The 18,219-nt window shown below is 39.5% G+C and overlaps 1 protein-coding gene and 1 long non-coding RNA gene across 5 annotated transcripts; both read left to right on the forward strand.

The window, feature by feature from the left end:
• Positions 1 to 18: 18 nt before the first annotated feature.
• LOC131786348 (uncharacterized) lies at positions 19 to 11,293 on the forward strand. Of its 4 annotated transcripts, XM_066158868.1 has the most exons (5): positions 50 to 152; positions 1,186 to 1,351; positions 3,860 to 4,027; positions 6,892 to 9,008; positions 9,767 to 11,293. In XM_066158868.1, the coding sequence occupies exons 3-5, from the start codon at positions 3,891 to 3,893 to the stop codon at positions 10,240 to 10,242; spliced, it is 2,730 nt and encodes a 909-aa protein (XP_066014965.1). In that variant the 5' UTR covers positions 50 to 152; positions 1,186 to 1,351; positions 3,860 to 3,890; the 3' UTR covers positions 10,243 to 11,293. The 4 variants fall into 4 exon arrangements, with proteins under 4 accessions (XP_058959383.2, XP_058959384.2, XP_066014965.1 ...); XM_059103400.2 differs by lacking the exon at positions 1,186 to 1,351 and having other exon boundaries at positions 19 to 152; XM_059103401.2 differs by lacking the exon at positions 1,186 to 1,351 and having other exon boundaries at positions 39 to 157.
• A 549-nt stretch (positions 11,294 to 11,842) lies between these two features.
• On the forward strand, positions 11,843 to 17,922 carry LOC136277262 (uncharacterized). Its single transcript, XR_010715819.1, has 4 exons — positions 11,843 to 12,062; positions 14,235 to 14,319; positions 17,519 to 17,577; positions 17,788 to 17,922. It is a non-coding gene; the product is annotated as an uncharacterized lncRNA (long non-coding RNA).
• Positions 17,923 to 18,219: the final 297 nt, after the last annotated feature.

The raw sequence follows: 18,219 nt of genomic DNA on the forward strand, positions 1-18,219 counted from the left end.
TTGAATACACACGTTGCCACCTGTCGTGTCACCAACAAGCTGATTTGAATTTGCATGATCGTTGATGTTGAAAGAAATCAAGTTGTACTGATCGATGGTGCTTTCGAAAGGTGCACTAACCTTCCTTCAGAAATACGGCTCAAAGAAAGATGGTAAGGTAAAAAGGTATTTTGGATAAACTACACCTGTATTTTTAAAATGTGTAATCGAATGATGCAGGACAATTATGATCATGGCGCTGTAATATTTGGAGAAACACAACGCGGAATGCCATGTATAAATTCTAGAGTTTAGTTGAGGGTGAAATATTTGTAAATGTCTGCTGAATGTGTGACAATCTCTAACTCTAGAGGGGATTTTTACGCCATTCAAAACTGGCTCAAGTTTGTGGCGGCTGTTAATTGACTTCTCTACAAATTGCTGTCTTCCATCTGTAAAGGTATCATTCAGACTGGCAGTTCTATTGCGAAAGAGTACCTATCATTTCATCACTAGTCTTTGCTGTGCTGGAATATTGCAGAATGAGCTGTATTTCAAGAAACTTTCACCAGAGCGAGTGTCGAACTCTTGTGAATTTTGCTTTGCAGTGGAAAATTTAACATGTTATAATTATGCAAATGTTTTTTTCGTTGCCAAGTACGTTCGCAGTGATGTGAATGTTGCGTTTTTGTCGAGATAGCTGCTTTTTTTTCGACGGCGAGCGAGAAACTCGAAATGAAAGCTGCGACGTTGGATTTTTAAAATCTGGTCAATTGAACTTTTTATTATTTTTTTTTTCTCTCCATTGAATATGAAAGGATACCGGTTATATTGTGTAGTAAACAATTATCACAATACATCCAATGGAGGTTTTCTTTTCAATTTATCGGTAAATTGAGAAATTTGTTTCGGTTTAGTTTGGCTCAATTAGTTTAAGAAAGCAAGTGTACGCCTGGAAGTATCTTATGTTTGGAGAATTTGGCAGTAGATTAATGTTTCATGATGTCTCGAATCCTCTTGAGCAAATGGAGAACGCTTTGCCGCATGTAAATATTTCACCACGATTCTATTTGCCAAATTTTTGTCACGTATTCACCGTTCCTCGGCAACCGCTGGAATGTTTACAGAGAGAGCCCTCTTTCCCTTGACTACTGAGTCATGAGATCGGTGTCTATCAATTTCTATTTTTATTTATTTACTTTTCAGTTTTCTCGCGTGACGGTTAGAAATCACACTTTGGTTGCATTAGTATCGGTAAGAATTCCTCGGCCGTGACGACAAATCCATCTCCAAAACATGACTTTTCAGCCTCGATAAACTTGTTGAGGACGAAATTTGAGGTTGCAAACCAATAGACAATTCATTTGAGACGGTAGGTGTAACTTTAGCAAGCTTCAGTCGATATTCACGACGTTTAAACTAGAACCACATCTTAAAAAGTCAGAACATTACAATAGAGGATATTCTTGTGTTTCACTAGCCTCGTCTTAAAAGGAAGGTAACGAGGATAATTCGAGTCAGTTATTCTAATAATTTCGAATCAAGTCACCCTCGGTGCGATCCGTCGGCTAAGCGGTGCGTGGTTGACCTTGGAAATCACAGGGCTTTTGTGACGGTCAAGGACGTTTAAAAGTATCGTGCTGGGTTTTTAATCAATCCAGATATAAGCACGATGGTGTGAATTAGCTGCTTCCGAAGCAAATGTTTAGTCTTCACTCAATCTACACCGAAGTCTGGAATACTTTGAGGAGCAGTTTTAAGATGCTGTATCTTAATACCCGGCAGCCGAGCTCAGTATCAAATAGACTAAACGCTCGGTAGTCAGTAATTTTCACAGAGGTTCCATTAATGGTTCTCAAACTTCTTGAGAATATCAGATGTTTGTTTAGAAATGTCAATCGATTCCAAAAATTATTTTTTTTTGTCTTAGTGGACAAATTCTCCGAGCTTATGCATCATATAATATCGGTCGGTAGTCGCCACTCAGAAGTGCTTGGCTTGTTGTCAGACTGCTGGGCACGGTTTCAAATGGGCTAAACTGCCGGCAGATCTAAATTACGGTCACCTCGCACCTTCAGGGGCCAAAAAATCGATTTTTGTTTTATTTGACTGGGCTGGATTGAAACATTCAACCAAACATTTCCGTAAAAAATTTTTTAAAATCTTTAAAAGCAACCGAGTTAGTTAGAAAAAAGTATTTTCAAATAAAAGATAATTAATCTGGAAGGTGTCAGAATCTCGGATCTGAGCGAACCCCTGGGGAAATTTCCCGGCAACCGCTCATGTTGGGGCTCGATTTTCGTGTTATTTCCATATTTTGTCTACATCGCGCACTTAACAAAATTCACACGTGGAAGTTCTTTGCTTACAGAAAATCTTTGTTCATAGAAATTAAAAGCGGAAGAAAGTATTAATTAGAAAAAAAAAAATCAAACAAACAAAAAAAAGAAGGCTCTAAGAAGAAAGAAAGAGTACCATTCTGTCAAGAATATAAAAAACTTCCTTGGTGAAAGCGACTGATACTGGCGGAGCTCCACGCTGACGTCCAGATTTCGATCAAAGAGGTCGCCGTCAAACCAAAATTTTCCATACATAATGATAGCATTGAGGTTTCCTTTTCTTAATGTAAGCCTTGATATAAAAACATTAGCAATCGCCTCGTTATTTTGAAAGCTGTCTTTCGATGCATTGTCTTGCTCCTCAGCAAATTTTCCGGTTTTTCCATTTTTGCAGGGGGTTTTTTCCTTTGCCATTGGCAACTTTTCTTATTATTGTGTCGTCCTCTCAACGCTGCACATAAAAATGTTATATGTTAAAAGTCGTGACCGAAGTCTTTCTTAGAAAATGCCGCCCAGCCAGCAGAAAAAATTTATTTCTGAAAATTTGCAGTGAAGCTGGGGATGTCTTAGGCGACTCAACACCCAACGGATGGGATACCGTATGCTGAGAGCGGGCGGGATGAGAGAATGCTTCCGGCTCTCGGAACCAATCAGATCGCAGGATTTGCAAGCGCTCACCGCCCGCTCATGTACTGAGAACAAAAAATTCTTACTGACGGGCGTATAGTCTATTCGAGACCGTGCCCGGCAGTCTGATCAGAAGCGTATAATTTCTTAAGTGTCGACAACCGTCTACTAAAACAACAAATTAATTTTTGGAATTGCTCGACATTTCTCAACAAACATCTGATATTCTTAAGAAGTATAAAGAACTTTTCATTTGAAATTCTGTGAAAATTTCTGACTGCCAGGCATTTAGTCTATTTGAGGCCGTGCCCGGCTGTAGGTCATTTAGCCACAGGAATTTTAAAACGTCTCCATTGGGTCATATTACATTGTAAAATGAACTTACTACAACAGTATTATCTGAATTTTTTAGTGTTCTGTTTATCTTACAAATGCACTCGACTGATATATTATGGTTATTGCTAACTCAATACGTGGCCTCCTTAAAATGGACCTATCAGTGATCAATATTCTCGTAGCTAGGTTGGTACACTGTAAATCACTCGAGTTTCCAAGTGCAAAAGCAGACCACCAACGAATGGTAATCGAAAGTCCAGTCTGCAGGTTCAGCAGAACCGGCTCTACGAGCCAAGTATGGTACAAGACAAAAATTTTTTTCGCCGGTGGTAGGATAATATAGGTAAAAAAGAACTGACTTGTAAGGAGCCCACTTAATTTAGGCATCGAAATGACTATCGCAAGTGTGTGACATTGCGTGACAGCAAACACCACGTATCGCTTTCTCAATTTGATGAGAGCTGTGATATTCAACCCTATACCAAAAGAATGCCTATTTTTAGAATCGCGGAGAAAAATTTATTCTGATACCGTAACATACGCTCGCTGATCTGCACTTTCTCTATCTTTATCCGTAGCTTGGTGGTCGCCAGATGATAACTACCTGAAATGGTGTCTTCCCGCTGTAAGAAGCGCCTCATAGCTCTAACGTTCTGCGCTGCAATTTCGCTGTTGTTGCTTTACAAGGTCCAACTGGAGCGAACCGAGTCTGTGACTCTTCTTAAGCGAACGAAGGATTTTTCTGGGTGAGTCAAAAAGCGCAGTTATACTAGCGTAACTTCCATATTTTCTGATAAAATCTCCACTCGTATAACTCATAGATTATGGCTTTTTCTTCTCCTCTTAAAAGTCGTCTGTTTTGTCGATCTCTACGGCAAGTATATTACAGCTTAACACCAGCAGGAAATTATTGTAGAGTCTTATTCCTGTTTATCCTGACACGAAATTTCGTTGGCGCAAATGGACCTGGAACAAAAGTATTTTTACCGTCATTTTATCTGAAACTCTGTATCTTTTTCACCAAACTGTTAAAGGAGAATCTATTGATTAAATGGATTTTCCCCTCACATTTTGAAAACGATCCGAAGTGTTTCATGTTTATACATACTTCCTTCATCCGGTGCGGAAATCACGAGTTCGCGATTACACTTGAAACAGCAGTGAACAAAAAATTTTTAGCATCAGAATAGGTGATTTAATTTACAAATGGATTATTCAAATCCGGTGGAGCTCCGAAAAATTATTTCAAAAGCTTTTAGCACTGACAGATATTATCCGGCGACTGATCACAGATTGTAACTTGAGAAGCATCTGTTCGGGAGAGTCAGGGAAAACACAACAACCATTTTTTTTTCTGCGTGGGAACTAGATGGCAGCTGCTAAGAGCACAGGCGGCCCAAGCTCACGTCTCAAGAAAATCATGAAATCGTCACGCGTTGTGTGACTCGGTGTTAAGTTACGAGAGGAACCATTGAAAATTTGAACACGTTATAAGGAAAAGTATGGGGAACGAAATATGGTCGATTTACAACGATTAATATTTCGAAATATGAACAATCTAAACGTAAAATCCATAACACTTACTCACGTCCTGTGTCAAAAGACGGAAGTCATCGACAGGAATAGCTTCGTTCCTCGTATAATAGTGGCGGTTACACACACCTTGGGTTTTGGGGCCTCACGGAGGGTAAATGGCTTGGGTTTGGTTAAGCTCAGGTTTCATGTTACCCTTGGGGATGCGGTTACACAGTAAAGACTCCCCTCAGGGTCAAATATAATTAGATATTAGTTCACTGACCTGACAAATTGCGAGAGATCTATTAAGCTTAATTTCAGTGATTCTCCTGCTTATTATACGACAGTCCTCCATAAATATAACAGTCCAGCAGTTTTTTGCGAGAAGGCACCGAAGAAGGCGTGAAATTAGCCAAGAGCATTAGAGGTCACCTCAAAACACTGCAGGCGATTTCCTGTATTAGCTACATTCTGCTTTATGATTGGCTAAGCTACCTCAGGGAGCACATAAACCGTTTTTTACAGTTCAGGAACTGTCATGCGAAATTCTTTTGTTCTTTTTGATGTATCCAAGGAAATAACCCTGGGGCAGTTTCGGTCTGGGGAAAGCGGTTACAAACAAAAACGTCCTTGCCCGTGGGCAAACGCTACTTACCCATGGGTAAAAGGGCTAGTGTAACCACGACTAATATATAACGTATTCAAATTTTCAACGGTTCCTCTCCCGGTAACCGAGTCACACAACGCGTGACGCTTTCATGAATCAATCGCTGACTTTTTCTCGAGACGTGAGCCTGGGCCAACTGTGTTGAGAAGGAAGGTTTCCAACAGTGTACGCAGGCGCTGCCATGTTGATAACTCATGTAATTTGCCTCATCCATCGTTAAAGAACCAAATGATCCTATAAATCTGGCATGTTACAAAGTTCCTGACCGTATTTTCGCGATCTTGCTTTTCCCGAAAGATTTGCAGGAGCTGTTCGCGCTTCGTTCACTTGTCCTCTCTGGAGGGTAGCAAAGACGGGTCCTGGTCCCGTTACTTGTAAAAAGTTTAGAAAAATTCATGCGTCACACATTTAAATGGGAGAACCTCAAATCAATCCTCTTGTTAAAAGGGGTTCGGGGAACTCGCGTATCTTTCAAGAGGGAAAATCACGCCTCACGCTGTTTTATAAATTCACAAAGCACGCTCGCCTTTCTTTAAATTTTACGCGTCACGTATAAACCTTTGGCCACCCTCTCTCTGAAGCAAACTACGGTCGAATCTGTATTAGGTGGCGCCGTTTTGCGGTCACCCCGTAGTCAGCGGTCACCCAGCATTCAGCGGTTGTTTCATGTTTAAAGCCCCGAAATTTACTCCTTTTTCAACTGTGTTTGTATTGTTCTCCATCAGCGTTGAACGGTCACATAAAGCGCTACCACTCAAATAAAACTTAGCATGACCTTTAAATTAAAATTAAATCCGAAAATCAATGTTAGCAGTATTTTTGAGTGAGTTTTTGTAAATTGAGTGCCTGGTCATTCATGACAAAACATGGCAAAACATACTCCTACTCTGTGGAACCTGTGTTAACTCTTGCACTCCCACATCAAATTTGTAATTCTCCTTACTGTCAACTTTACAATTCTTATAATGTTAGTTCAGAGAATTCACTATTGGATCATCTCTTATCTTGTTGACATTGCATTGATATTATAAGGAGAAATTCTGTCTTGGTCACTCGTGGGAGTTAAAGGGTGGGTGACTGCTTAATACAGGTTCGACTGTATTCTCCTCTTGATCTCTGTCTATAAGGTTGTTGTTTCGTGAAACCTATACGACAGTCCCTATAACAATCGGAAAACCGTAAATTCTTTGATTTGATTCTGACGGGTCGATCAAAAAAAATAACAAAGAGTGACTTGGAGGAACATGTAAAAGTGAAAGGTTAAGGGCTGGCGGTGGAAAGCGTGACACATAACACACAACATTTTTCCTTCCTTCGCTTGCTCCAGTAACGCCTTTTTTTCTGGCTTTGATCGTCTTGCGGCGGCGAAAAAACGTTTTATTCAGAACAATCATTTTATTTTCTATTTTTTGTCGATTCTTTTTTCAGTGTCATTCCTGATAGAGACAAATCTTTCACCACGAGGGAAACACACGAAGACAAAAGAAAAGACAAAACAGGAGACGATGACTTGTTTGGTGACGACGATAATGACTCGGATCAGGAGCTTAAAACAATTCCATTTGAAGCTGTAACCGACCCTCCGCGAAAGATCCACAGGGGACTGGAAGCAAATGATGAAGTTGAGGACACATTAGACTGGCTAAATGAACATGGGGTTAATCGCCCATCCGACACCACCGAAGAGGAGGTACCGCTGGAAAAGCAGGTTCCTGATCCTGACTTGTTACCGACTACAACCAAGCCACTTACAAGAAGCAAAAATGGCAGCACGTCTACTGTAAGTAACCTTGTCAAATCGAGAACATCTGAAACTGAGACAAACAAAAGTCATTCCTCTCCTTTGTTCACGTTACCGAGGTCAACCCAATCACTGAAACCAGAGATAGTTAAAACTCGAAGCGAACATCGGAACTCGTCTACAAAGGTTGACGATGAGGAATTAGCGACCACAAGTAATTCGGCAAATCAATCCTCGGATATTACTACAACACCGAGGTCAACACAACCTTCAAAATCTGAACGCGACGAGAATCTTGAAACTGAGTTGAACTCTACGTTAGTAAGCGTTTTGTTTACTAATGCTACCTCAGGAACGCAGCAAGACCACTCTAGCCTTCCTTCCACTCCATATACAACACCAAGCTCCACAGGCGCACCAACACCTGTATACACCCCAACTCCGGATCTGAATTCTTGTAAACTGCCAGAACTTGACCCATGGGACCTCTCCATTAGACATCTGTTGAGAGATGTCGGTAACGACCCCGTTTGTGGAAATGGATACCCTGTATCTGCATTTGACATCGTTGGTAACAGACTGGTCCTCTCGGGGGAGGTGGATGGTAGTTCCATCGATTTCAGTCACGTAAACGTGGAGACAATTCATCGCAATCAGGGTGATGACGGTAACGTGCATTACGAGGATCAAGGGAATCCTTTCAAATCTTCCACACAGGAATACCAACCTTCCCGCAAGATAAACGCTTCGGATTTTTTGATTCTCGACTACAGACTTAAAAGTAGAAAAGAAGTTACAACTTACTTCGCGCGAGCTGTTCCGCAACAAGATGTCATCGAAAATTCGAAACTGATTAGAGAAAAGCTCAATGGGCAAGGAGAAAATGAAGGGTTAGACTTAAATGTTTTATTGCTTGGAATTGATTCTGTTTCTGCTGCAAACTTCCGCCGAAAGATGCCGAAAACGATAAACTATCTTAAGACGGCGCTGAAGACGTACTTCATGTCCGGTCAAACTGTAGTTGGTGATGCTACAACACCCGCACTTACCGCCATTTTGACAGGCCTGTACGAGACAGAACCGCCCGAGGGCCGACAAGGGTATCGCAATGCCGCCCCCATTGATAACTGGCCCTGGATTATGAAACTGTACAAGGAGCGCGGATACGTTACATTGATGTCTGAAGATGACCCTACCATGGGTGCATTCAATCTAAGGCTCATGGGCTTTAGGGACCCTCCTGCTCATCACTATATGAGGCCGTTTTGGCTGGCACTGGAAGAAAAGGGCGAGCGAGACGAACCAGGATTATGCTCGCGTTCGACATTTATGGTTAATTATACCCTAGACTATATCCTCAGCTACTTTGCAGCGTATCCAGACACCCCAAAATTTACCTACGCTTTCATGTCGTACCTGACTCACGCGCATCCCAATCATCTAAGTTATGCTGACAACGACATCTTGCGATTGCTCCACACTTTTGTCGAACGCAATCATTACAACAACACTATGATTATACTATTTGGAGATCACGGCTCGCGAAATGACGACGTCCGAAATACTATGCAGGGAAAACTGGAGGAAAGGTTACCTTGGCTCTCTATCTCGGTTCCTGATTGGCTTATAAGGAAATTCCCGCATATAGGGTTGGCCTTGGAACATAATCAACACATAATAACATCACCGTTTGACATGCATGCCACGTTACGTCACATCTTAACATACCCTAAAGAGCCTCATGGAGAGAAGACACAGAGCTTGTTCACGCAATTACCACATACAAGGACTTGCAGTGATGCAGGTAAGGAGGGTTTACATTTAAAACTAAATTTCGGTGCTTTTGGTTTCTAAGATTTCTCCTGTACTGGATGCCCTTTGTCGAGTTTCCTTGCGCAGGAAAGTCAGCGTGCCCTGAGAATTTGACGTTCTCCACTTATAGTTTTGACTAAAGATTTAACATCAAAGACAGGTTTCTCTATTGCTCCATACCAGCCCGCTGGTGCACTTTGGTCGGTCAAGAATAACGTGCTGACAACGATTTACAATCTTAACTCAAACAAAAAAATCCGCCAAGTCTACAGAACGCAAATGTTTTCCTCAAGATTCTCTTATCCATCTAGAATACATTATGAGCTTCTTTGTCAACCAAGGATCTTTTCCGAATCTTTTTCGCCATGGCGCCATGTCGTAAAGTTCAGATTATTTTCAAGTGCTTGTGTGCATATTTTTTTTTAAAAACACTCAAAAAATTCAAACTAACTTTTATTTTCATAATTGCCGTCTTCCAAAACCAACTTAACCCTTTAACTCCCAAGATCTGATGGTTAATTCTCCCCACCAGCTGCAACAAATTTCCTAGTCACGTGAATTTGGTGGAAACAGAACAACAACTCTTACCTGATAAGTTTGAGTTTTCTCATTACCTGTTTGCTGAATAATAAATGGACATTATCTTGGAACGTTACATTTTAATCACTTCAGGGAGTTAATTTTTTTTCAACTGAAGACTGCCAACATTTCCTTTTTTTGCTTTTTTGTTTGTTTGCTTTTCACATCAAGGAGTCGACGATCACTGGTGCCCATGCCTGGAGTTTACTGAGGTAAACGCAAGCAGTAAGGATGTGATTGGTGGAGCAGAAATGGCTGTCAAATACATTAATGATGTCATCCTAAGTAGAACAGAGCTACTAAGAGGGTCTTGCGCTAAGGTCCAGCTCAAAAAGATTTTAAAAGCTGTTAACTACAGACCAAATGACAAACTGCGGAGATTTAGTAGCACCAATCAAGATTCAGATCGTGCCGTGAATTTCGGCGAACCAACTCCAGACAGTAGTCACTACAGAATCAATTTTATGACAACCCCTGGTGACGCATTATTTGAAGCATCAGTGGCCGTGCGAGATGATCACAAAGTCAAAGTGAACCCGTTTATAAGTCGGACAAATGTTTATGGAAATCAGCCCAGCTGTATTTCACGTAAAGAACCTTACGCTAGAAAATTCTGCTACTGCAAGGAAATGAAAGCTCCAGTTTAATTGATTTAATAATTTAATTTACACTATATTAGTAATGTTGCGCAAAAAGTTGAGTGAAGTGCGACGTAAGTTTGGCGACCACGTTTTAATTTAAAGTCGTTTTGTTGTCACGGGCAAGTGGCTCCGTTTCCAGTGGCACCATATCATTTGACCTCTTTAGGGGAGGGTTGCCCGTGGCAACACCGTTTTTCACTGTTTAAACACGATACAAAAGTTTTTTCCGCGCCTAACTTAACCGAACACCGTAGTATATCTAATGAATCGACGGCTTTGTCCAGCCCCATTCGGACGTATCTCAAATAGTTACGACCGATTTTTGTAACAAACCATCAAACTCGCAACTTAGCGACTAGCATCGAATTACGCGAAGTTTTGAAAGAGAAAACGCGCACGCCTCCCTGAAGCATTCGATCAGTTATCAGAGCCTCGAATTCACAACTACACGGACGTGCGTAAGTACCTCGGTGTGGAGGTGGTAACATTATCCAATTGGATTGATTTAGATGTTATGCCAGCGAATTGAGAACAACTGAACTTATCAAGTGAAGATTCAAATTCTCCCTTGCATAGCATTTGGGGAACACTGATGCCGGCAAGGAGAGTCAATGGATGCTGTGCAAAATAGAAATGTTAAATTATTAGACTAAAAAAAGAATAGCTAGTGATGCATAGAAACTATTTAGTTATGGGACATTAATTTATTTTGAAATCAATATAAACGAAATTTTTGGTAACCAAAGAATTTTCATAGATTTTCTTTCTTTATTGGAGGTTAGTTGAATTATTTGGCATATGACCAGGTGCCAATTGGGTGAAAAATAGGAGGTTAGAGTTAGCAAAACGAAATATTGAAAATATATATATTTATTTTATTTCTCATATTATAAAAAATAATACAAGAATCATATACCAGATGACTATTGAAAAAGAGTAGGTTTATTCAAATTGATAAGTACCTTCTTGATAATTATATATGGAAAAAATTAACTTTTCTTTACATGTGCATCGTACTCTGTGTCAGCAGGGGTTGTAATCTATGACTTCACTAATAAAGTTCTTTTTCGTTACAATTAGTTTTGTGGCAGAGAGGCTTTCTTGGAGAATTATCTTAGGCGGAACGAGTGAAAAAAAAAAATGCTTTTGAAGAAGAAATTAAACATAAAAAAGAAGAAAAGAAAAGAAACAGAAAGACGCTCGGGATCTCAGACTTCTCGTTTGAGAGGGGAGGCCGTTTCTATTGCGCCAAGTATGCTTACGGGTGGCAGACCTGAGTAGATTATATGGAAAACGCGAGACTTTCTTAACCAACGCCCAAAGAAGGGGAAAAAAGAAATCTTGTGATGTAATTGAACCTAAGAATGTAAGTTGGAAAAATACAGTAATGGTGGTGCTCTCAAATTTTGCAATCTTCAATAAATCGAGAGGGGAGCAACACAGTCCGTAACTAATCAGTATGGACCTCAAATTCGGTCAAAAAGAATTATATCTTTGCAAATATTCAGCCCTCGCCCATCGGGGAGAACTCTGAGAACGAGGTTGTTTGGTTCTTCTGACTGCAAGGACTGGGAACTACTTGAGCTACCATGAGGAACATGGAGAATGTAGTTGGAGAAACAGCACTATAATTTGACATGAAACTCCGAGAGAAAACGGCCCTTCAGCATCACTTAGATTTTAAAGCACACATATATTCATTCGGTTCTTTCGTTTGAATTGATTATGAATGATTTCCTTGGCTGCCAGACACAAAAATGTTGAAGGTTGATGTCCATACACTCACCGCTGGACACCGAAACATCTGAAACTCGTGCAAGGATAAGGTATATCTGAAGGCTGTTTTGTTCTGTACATTTTTTAAATTTAATTCTAGAGATGGTTTTCCCGAGCGTTATATTTTTATTCCTGATAATCTACTGTTTAATTAATTCGTTTTGATTTTATTTTTGTACCCGAACGCGGGAAATTCAAATCTTCCCCTAAGGGCTCTGCACTCTGATGGTTACATTTACCGAAGACTGAGTAGATAGCTGTATCTGTGCGATTCTGCGGTATACTACCCACTGCAGATGCATACAAGATGGTTTAATCCAGTCTAAACAGTGTTGATTATTGTATCCATTGCAGACAGAATAAATTGCAGTACGTAGCCATGTTTTGTAGACACTGCAGATAGCTGTCTGTTAATGATATAAACACTCTATAGGTGTATATAAAGTAATACAGTTTTTAAAGAAACTGTGGTGCTTCATTGATGGGGATTAATACAAGACAATTTTGTTCTATCAACTGAGTTGATAATGTAAATTGGCCACTATTAAGAGTTTCTTAAGCTGACATTTCAAGCACTAGCCCTCCATCAATACGCAAAACATAAGGTTTAAAAACTCTTTACAATGGCCAATTTACTTTTTCAAATCAGTTGATAAAACCAAATCTCTTGTATTTAATAATAACGTAGACAGGGTAGATAGCTGCATCCTCGGTGGACTACAGCTTAGATAGCTGTATCTAATACATACAATGAAGATAGTTGTATCTATATTTATAGCAATGTGGATGGATCTATCTCCCGAAGTCAATATCAGGTCTTGCAAGAGAAATTTAATTTTTTCTGTCAAAAAACATGACCTAAAGCATAAAAACAAACAAGATAATTAGCACAGTTTAAAGGAAAATTCTGAAATTTATAAGGAAATTAAAAAAGTCTTGTCCTTGGTCAAAGAAGAGTCATCTTTAGATAAGAAAGGTTGAAAACTATTTCTTGAAAAAAGAAGTCATTGAATGTGATGTGCTTTCACATCATGCAAAGCCCTCTGCTAACTTAAACCTTTTCCGTGGAAGTTCCATTACACGGTGAGCTATTTACTACACAATCTAATTTGGGTTCAAACCGTTAACTAAACAGAGAAGACATGTTTTGATTGATGAGGTGACCAATTTCTGATAAGATGATATTAACCTTTTATCTCCCATGAGTGACCAACACAGAATTTCTCCTTATAATATCAATACAATATCATCCATATTAGTGATGAGAATAAAGAAAAATATCAATTTGGGAATAGTTCGTTGATCCAATACTAGATTCTGTGAACTAACATTATAAGAATTGTATGGTTACCAGTAATGGGAATTACAAATTTGATCTTGGAGTTAAAGAGTAAAATGACACATGCTGATTAGTTATTTCAATCTAAAGCCTGTTTCTGAAACTGTAATGAGTTTCTGTGCCTAATTGATGATCACTTTTTGCAAGAGATGGGTAACAAAATGTTGAGCCAGTAAGAGTCAGTGTCACCCAAAAAAATACCTTCTTAAGTCTTCATCTTTACAAAAAAAGAAAAGCTGTTTGGGAATTGACTGTCTTTTCAGTTTCACCCTACACAACTCCTTAGTCTTGATCTGTGATGCAAAGACATAGTCCTCCCTTAAAAGAGGAAAAATTGTTTCAGATAGTGGACTGTCTTCATGTACTAAGTGAGTGTTTGAATTGGTACAAGAGATGGGTAACTGGAAGCTGACTGGGTAAAGAGTTGGTTTCACCTTACACAACCCTTCCTTAGCCTTGATCTGTGATGCAAAGACTTAGTCCCCAACAAAGAGGATATATTGTTTCTGATACTGGACAGTCTTTAGGCACTGATCAGGTGTTTGACTTTGTACATGAGATGGGTGACTGAAGGCTGACCTGCTAAGGAGTTGGTTTCAACAAACACAACTCTTCCTTAGTCTTGATCTATGATGCAAAGACTTGGTCCTCAAAAAAGAGGAAAAACTGTTTGAGACACTGGACTGTCTTTATGCACTGATCGGATGTTTAACTTTGCACCAGAGATGGGTGACTAATAAGTGACCTACTAAGGTGTCGGTTACACTTAACAAACCTCTGAAAATATTTGATTAGACTTAATTTCTGCTTTATACATGAAAGCTTATTTATTAACTAAAGGAGTTATGTTTGTTGATTTTTGTATCTTTCAATCCTGATACAGGACAAAATCAAGAGCAGAGACAAGTTTTACTGTCTTAGATTTCAGTTGATTATTGGACCATGATCGTCTCAATGAGGTGTTCAAGGTAAGTGTTTCGTTATCGTTAAGATGCTGCACGTATTCAATTTAAACTACAACATAGAAGCATCATTTTAGATATGTAGCAGGGCTGGGCTTTTTACAGCACGTGACTCGCCTATCATAATTTACCTTCTAGTTTGGGTGGAATGTAAAGACAATCTCATTTACTTAGAGCTCTGTCCTTGCGCGACGAGTTCTCTTTACGGCTCAAGTGCAACTCTTCCACAAAATCTCACAAATAAAATCTCACATAACCAGAGAAAAACACGTAACCTACAGCCAATTAATGTAATTAGACATTTAGGGCCTGTTTACATGAATGTGGGGGACCCAAGGTGGGTGAGGTAACCCACCTAGCCGTGGTCGATAAAAATCCCATGTTTACATACAATCTTACAACCCTGGGATGTCGGGGTGAAGTTTCTCGAGGTTGCTATCGCCATTGCGGCATAACATGCGAATGTAGGGTTGAGTTCAAAGTAAAAACGTGACTAAATCGCCGTCGAGGTTTCATTGCTAAGAGGACGTAAACAAAGGTATGTTAGCGTTTTAGCTCGTGACGCGCGTGGGACGGCAAGGAAATGTAAAAAGTTTTAATACACTTGTGTATCGCTATTGTTTGGCTCATTTGATCTTTTTGTAACATGAACGCCACCCCGGCTAGGTGGGTTACCCCACCTTGAGACGTTTACATGGCAAATTGTCACCCCGGCTGACAGGGTTACCCTACCCAGCAGACCAGGCAACCCGCCTAAGCGGGTCACCCCACCTATCATGTAAACGTGATTAAGATAAAATAAGAGATTATATAGACTGGCGGGTTACCCCACTTAGGCGGGTAACCTCACCAACCTGGGGTCCCCCACCTCCATATAAACAGGCCCTTCAGAGCTTTTTGTTCGCTAAGTGAAAACCAAGTTTTCAGAAGAAAGAAAGAATTTGGCTCTTTGGCTTACATAAGAGTAAAATCGAATTAAAAAAAAGCAACAAGGACGAGAATGTTTCAGCCCTAACTAACGAATGCGAACCTAATTTCGTCTATTCTTAAACTCAGCAGTTAATTTTTTAAGAAGCCAGGTTTTCTCGAGCAGATCCTTTTCGTTTTAAACCTGCAAAAATCCATTCGATTCACTGCTTCACTAAACCGCCAAATCTGAGAGCTAGTTTGACTTAAAATCTTCAAGAAATATTCTGCCAGTCGCTCTGTAAATACCAAACTTTTGCAGCGCTTCCCGGCAATGAAAGCATCCGAAACCGGCTTTCGTTCTCATGAACTTCTAAGTCCTCCAAGAAAGCAAGCGGCCGTAAGCTGTTTTAACCCTTTCACTCCCACAAGTGACCAAGACAGAATTTCTCCTTACAATATCAAGCAGGCAGGTGATGAGAATACAGAAAAATATCAATCATGGGATTATTAGTTGATCCAATACCAAATTCTCTGAACTAACATCATAAGAATTGTATGGCAGATAGTAAGGAGAATTACTAACTAGATCTTGGGAGTAAAAGGGTTAAAGGAAACTTTTGCCTGAACCTCTGGTTCCCTATTAAAGCGAAATGCTGTGAGTGATCGCGTAATAAACCCTAGCTTGCTGGAAGAATTTAGACGCTTCCAGGTTGTATGCTTCTGATATAGGCCTGTTGGTATAGGATCAAGTAATACTCAACAGCTTTCAATATAGGATTAAAAGCCAATTAATCTTTTGTGACTCACTTAAGTTCAAAGTCTCCTTATCTGTCTCTTCAGGTAGATTGGTATAACTCAGATTGTCAATTTGTTTGGAGGCGAATAATGTTTTAGGCCGGCTTTGTTATGGCGCCCTTTGAGATAACGATTTTTGTTCCCCTTCACATGGTTGCCACAGGTCAGGGAAAGTTCAAGGAAAAAAATGTTTTCAATGTCAGGGAATTTCACGTTGACTTAGGGAAAATTAAGGCTTTAAAAGGAGTCTAGGAAAAGTGAAATCTGTAGTAAATATGATCTCATTCCTCTTGTTTTGGCCTCTTCGTTTCCCCTTCAAATGCAAGCCCAAGTAGGTTTTTGAATAAAATCATACATTTTCTTCTCTCGTTTATTTTCATGGTTTTCGAACTTTTTCAATTCTTTGGTAAATTTCACGGACATGAAACTTGTTTGATAGGAAGAATATTTTATTAACGAAAATGAACGGCAAGCTGATGTTGGGTTTCCAAGAGATACAATCCTTTTCCCTCGCTACGTTAAGGAATTCTGGACCCATGTACTCTACATGTGACTTGCTGAAAGCCTGATGCATGGTTGGGGAGGATGTGTGATGGAAGGTCGGAGGCCATTATCTTGACTGATTTGTTACATTTTTGATTCAGTTTATCAGGGGAATTGTACATTTTTCTGGGAAAAGTCAGGGAAACTAAGCAAATTTCAAAACCTGTGACAACCACGGTTAACGTTAGCATCTTGCCTGAACGACAGACTAGTTTTGCCTGAATTATGCTATTATTTTTAGACAAACTATTTTCAAAAACTCTTCAGGGCTGGTCTAATTAATGTTTATGGTAACATAGCTTATTATTTCGTGGCTTCATTTACCTCCATTTTCCTTTTTGATGACATTACCTGGGAGCTGACACAACATTAGAGGCTAGTGGTTCTCAAAAACTTTTCAGGGCTGGTCTAATTAATCTAATTAGTTTTGTCTCCTGAAAACGGCAGGTAGTTATTTGGTCTTTCGATCGACTAAATGCGAAATGCACCAAAACAAACTTTTTATGTCAATTCTTTAGCTTTGATCTGAAAATAGTTTTAATTTTCAACTCGAAAATTTGTCGATGAGTTGTATCTTAAATAATTCGGACTATTACAAACAATAATTGAAACGAATTAATTGTCAGAACTGCTAAAATGTTTCGTTATTTTCAATTTCAGTGATGTGATTAAGATGAATGGACAAGTTTAATTTTAACCGGTGGTCCTAAAATTTGTGGCTTTAAGGGTTAAAAATATAATTAACCAGAACTAGTGGTCTTGAGTTATAATCATTTAATTTTCCTGGTCTCTTCGATGCCGGAAAAATAGTATTAGGTAAAAATGTGACTTTAAATAATTGTTGTGGCGTAGTTGAACGAAAGCTTGTGTAATTCTGTTATGATGGTCCAGAAATTGTCTGTGTTTTAACACTGCCAATTTGTATGCATACAATTATCGCGTACCTTTCCTCTTCCAGTAACCCCAAAGATTACAAGTGTAAAAAAGGTCAAGAAAGACGAGAATACTTTTATTCCGGTGAGTGTAGCTTTGTAGTTCACTTGAACGAAAACTTATGCAATGAAAGTTTTTCATAATCTTTTGAGAGGAAAAATTTGTGTCGTCCTTGTTATGAAGGACAGAGGCTTGTGGAGGTTTGTCTTAGTCTTGTGGCCGGAAAAGTTCGTTTGTCGGTAACGTTGTTATGGCTCAAATTCTTGGTTTTGAATTCATTTCCCTGTTTTGCAGGTTTCTTCGACCACCCACCGCTGAATACCAGGGAACACGACCCCCAATTCAGAGAATAAAATGAAAAAATGGGGTTCGATCCGTCCACCATTCCCCATCACACCCGCCTCTATTAGACACCTTATAACAGTTCTCTACCTTGGAAAGTAACCAAAAGCAGTTACTCTTGATAAGTCATCTACTCTGTGGTACAAACATCTTTTAATACACCACAGTACAGTATTACATTAGAATCTTTAACATACACTACAATAGTAATATTACAATATTTTTCTTAACATCTTATAATACGACATTAACATCTTATAATACAGTAATATGACAATACTCAGACAGTTTTTTTTTCACCCATCCGACCTCCCCCGCCGCACCCACCTCTGGCAAACGGTTTTCTTAAGTCATTCTAAACCTAGTCAACCTTGTGGTACTAAC

Source organism: Pocillopora verrucosa, chromosome 1 (assembly GCF_036669915.1).
Source record: "Pocillopora verrucosa isolate sample1 chromosome 1, ASM3666991v2, whole genome shotgun sequence".
In the NCBI taxonomy this organism is placed as follows: Eukaryota; Metazoa; Cnidaria; class Anthozoa; order Scleractinia; family Pocilloporidae; genus Pocillopora; species Pocillopora verrucosa.

Bases quoted from the DNA above. Each gene is read 5' to 3' on its own strand.
- LOC131786348 (XM_059103400.2), top strand. From the start codon at position 3,891: ATGGTGTCTTCCCGCTGTAAGAAGCGCCTCATAGCTCTAACGTTCTGC. The intron at 4,028-6,891 runs GTGAGTCAAAAA...TTCTTTTTTCAG, and splicing joins CGAACGAAGGATTTTTCTGG to TGTCATTCCTGATAGAGACA. The intron at 9,009-9,766 runs GTAAGGAGGGTT...TTTCACATCAAG, and splicing joins AAGGACTTGCAGTGATGCAG to GAGTCGACGATCACTGGTGC.